At 54.6% G+C, this 793-nt stretch overlaps 1 protein-coding gene across 1 annotated transcript; it reads left to right on the top strand.

Moving 5' to 3' along the window:
* Positions 1-3: 3 nt before the first annotated feature.
* LOC117799643 (protein NDRG4-B) lies at positions 4-790 on the top strand (the record flags this gene model as incomplete). The annotated part of the gene is made up of 1 exon (XM_034652129.1): positions 4-790. A coding segment is annotated over one exon (787 nt), but the record flags the coding sequence as incomplete, so codon positions are not given.
* Positions 791-793: the final 3 nt, after the last annotated feature.

Genomic DNA, 793 nt, shown 5'->3' with positions numbered 1-793 from the left:
GACACTGAGTTGGAGAATTCAGATACTTTCCTGCCTGCAGTGGACACTGACTGGAAGGAGCATGACATCGAGACGCCATACGGGCTGCTGCACGTTGTCCTTCGGGGATCCCCCAGGGGAAACCGCCCAGCCCTCCTGACTTACCATGATGTGGGGCTCAATCACAAGCTGTGTTTCAACACTCTCTTCAATTCTGAGGATATGCAGGAGATCACTAAACACTTTGTGGTGTGCCACGTGGATGCTCCAGGGCAGCAGACGGGGGCCTCCCAGTTTCCTCAGGGGTACCAGTACCCTTCCATGGACCAGTTGGCTGCCATGCTGCCCAGCGTGGTGCAACACTTTGGGTTCAAGTACGTGATTGGAATTGGAGTTGGAGCAGGTGCCTATGTCCTTGCTAAATTCGCCCTGATCTTCCCAGAACTGGTTGAAGGCCTTGTTCTGATTAACGTCGATCCAAATGGCAAAGGCTGGATTGACTGGGCTGCCAGCAAGCTCTCTGGCCTGACCAGCACATTATCTGACATGGTGTTGTCTCACCTGTTCAGCCAGGAGGAGCTGGCGAATAACGTGGAGCTGGTGCAGAGCTATCGTCAGCAAATTGCCAGTACGGTGAACCAGTTTAACCTCCAGCTCTTCTGGAATATGTACAACAGCCGCAGAGATCTGGAGATGAGCCGCCCCGGCAGCATGCTAAAAGCCAAGACGCTTCGCTGCCCAGTGATGCTGGTGGTGGGTGACAACGCCCCTGCAGAAGACGGCGTGGTTGATTGCAACTCCAAGCTGGACCCGA

The sequence above is a fragment of the Ailuropoda melanoleuca genome, unplaced genomic scaffold, assembly GCF_002007445.2.
Source record: "Ailuropoda melanoleuca isolate Jingjing unplaced genomic scaffold, ASM200744v2 unplaced-scaffold54286, whole genome shotgun sequence".
In the NCBI taxonomy this organism is placed as follows: Eukaryota; Metazoa; Chordata; class Mammalia; order Carnivora; family Ursidae; genus Ailuropoda; species Ailuropoda melanoleuca.
Note: the sequence above shows the minus strand (reverse complement) of the source record. Positions and strands in the feature narration are given on the sequence as shown.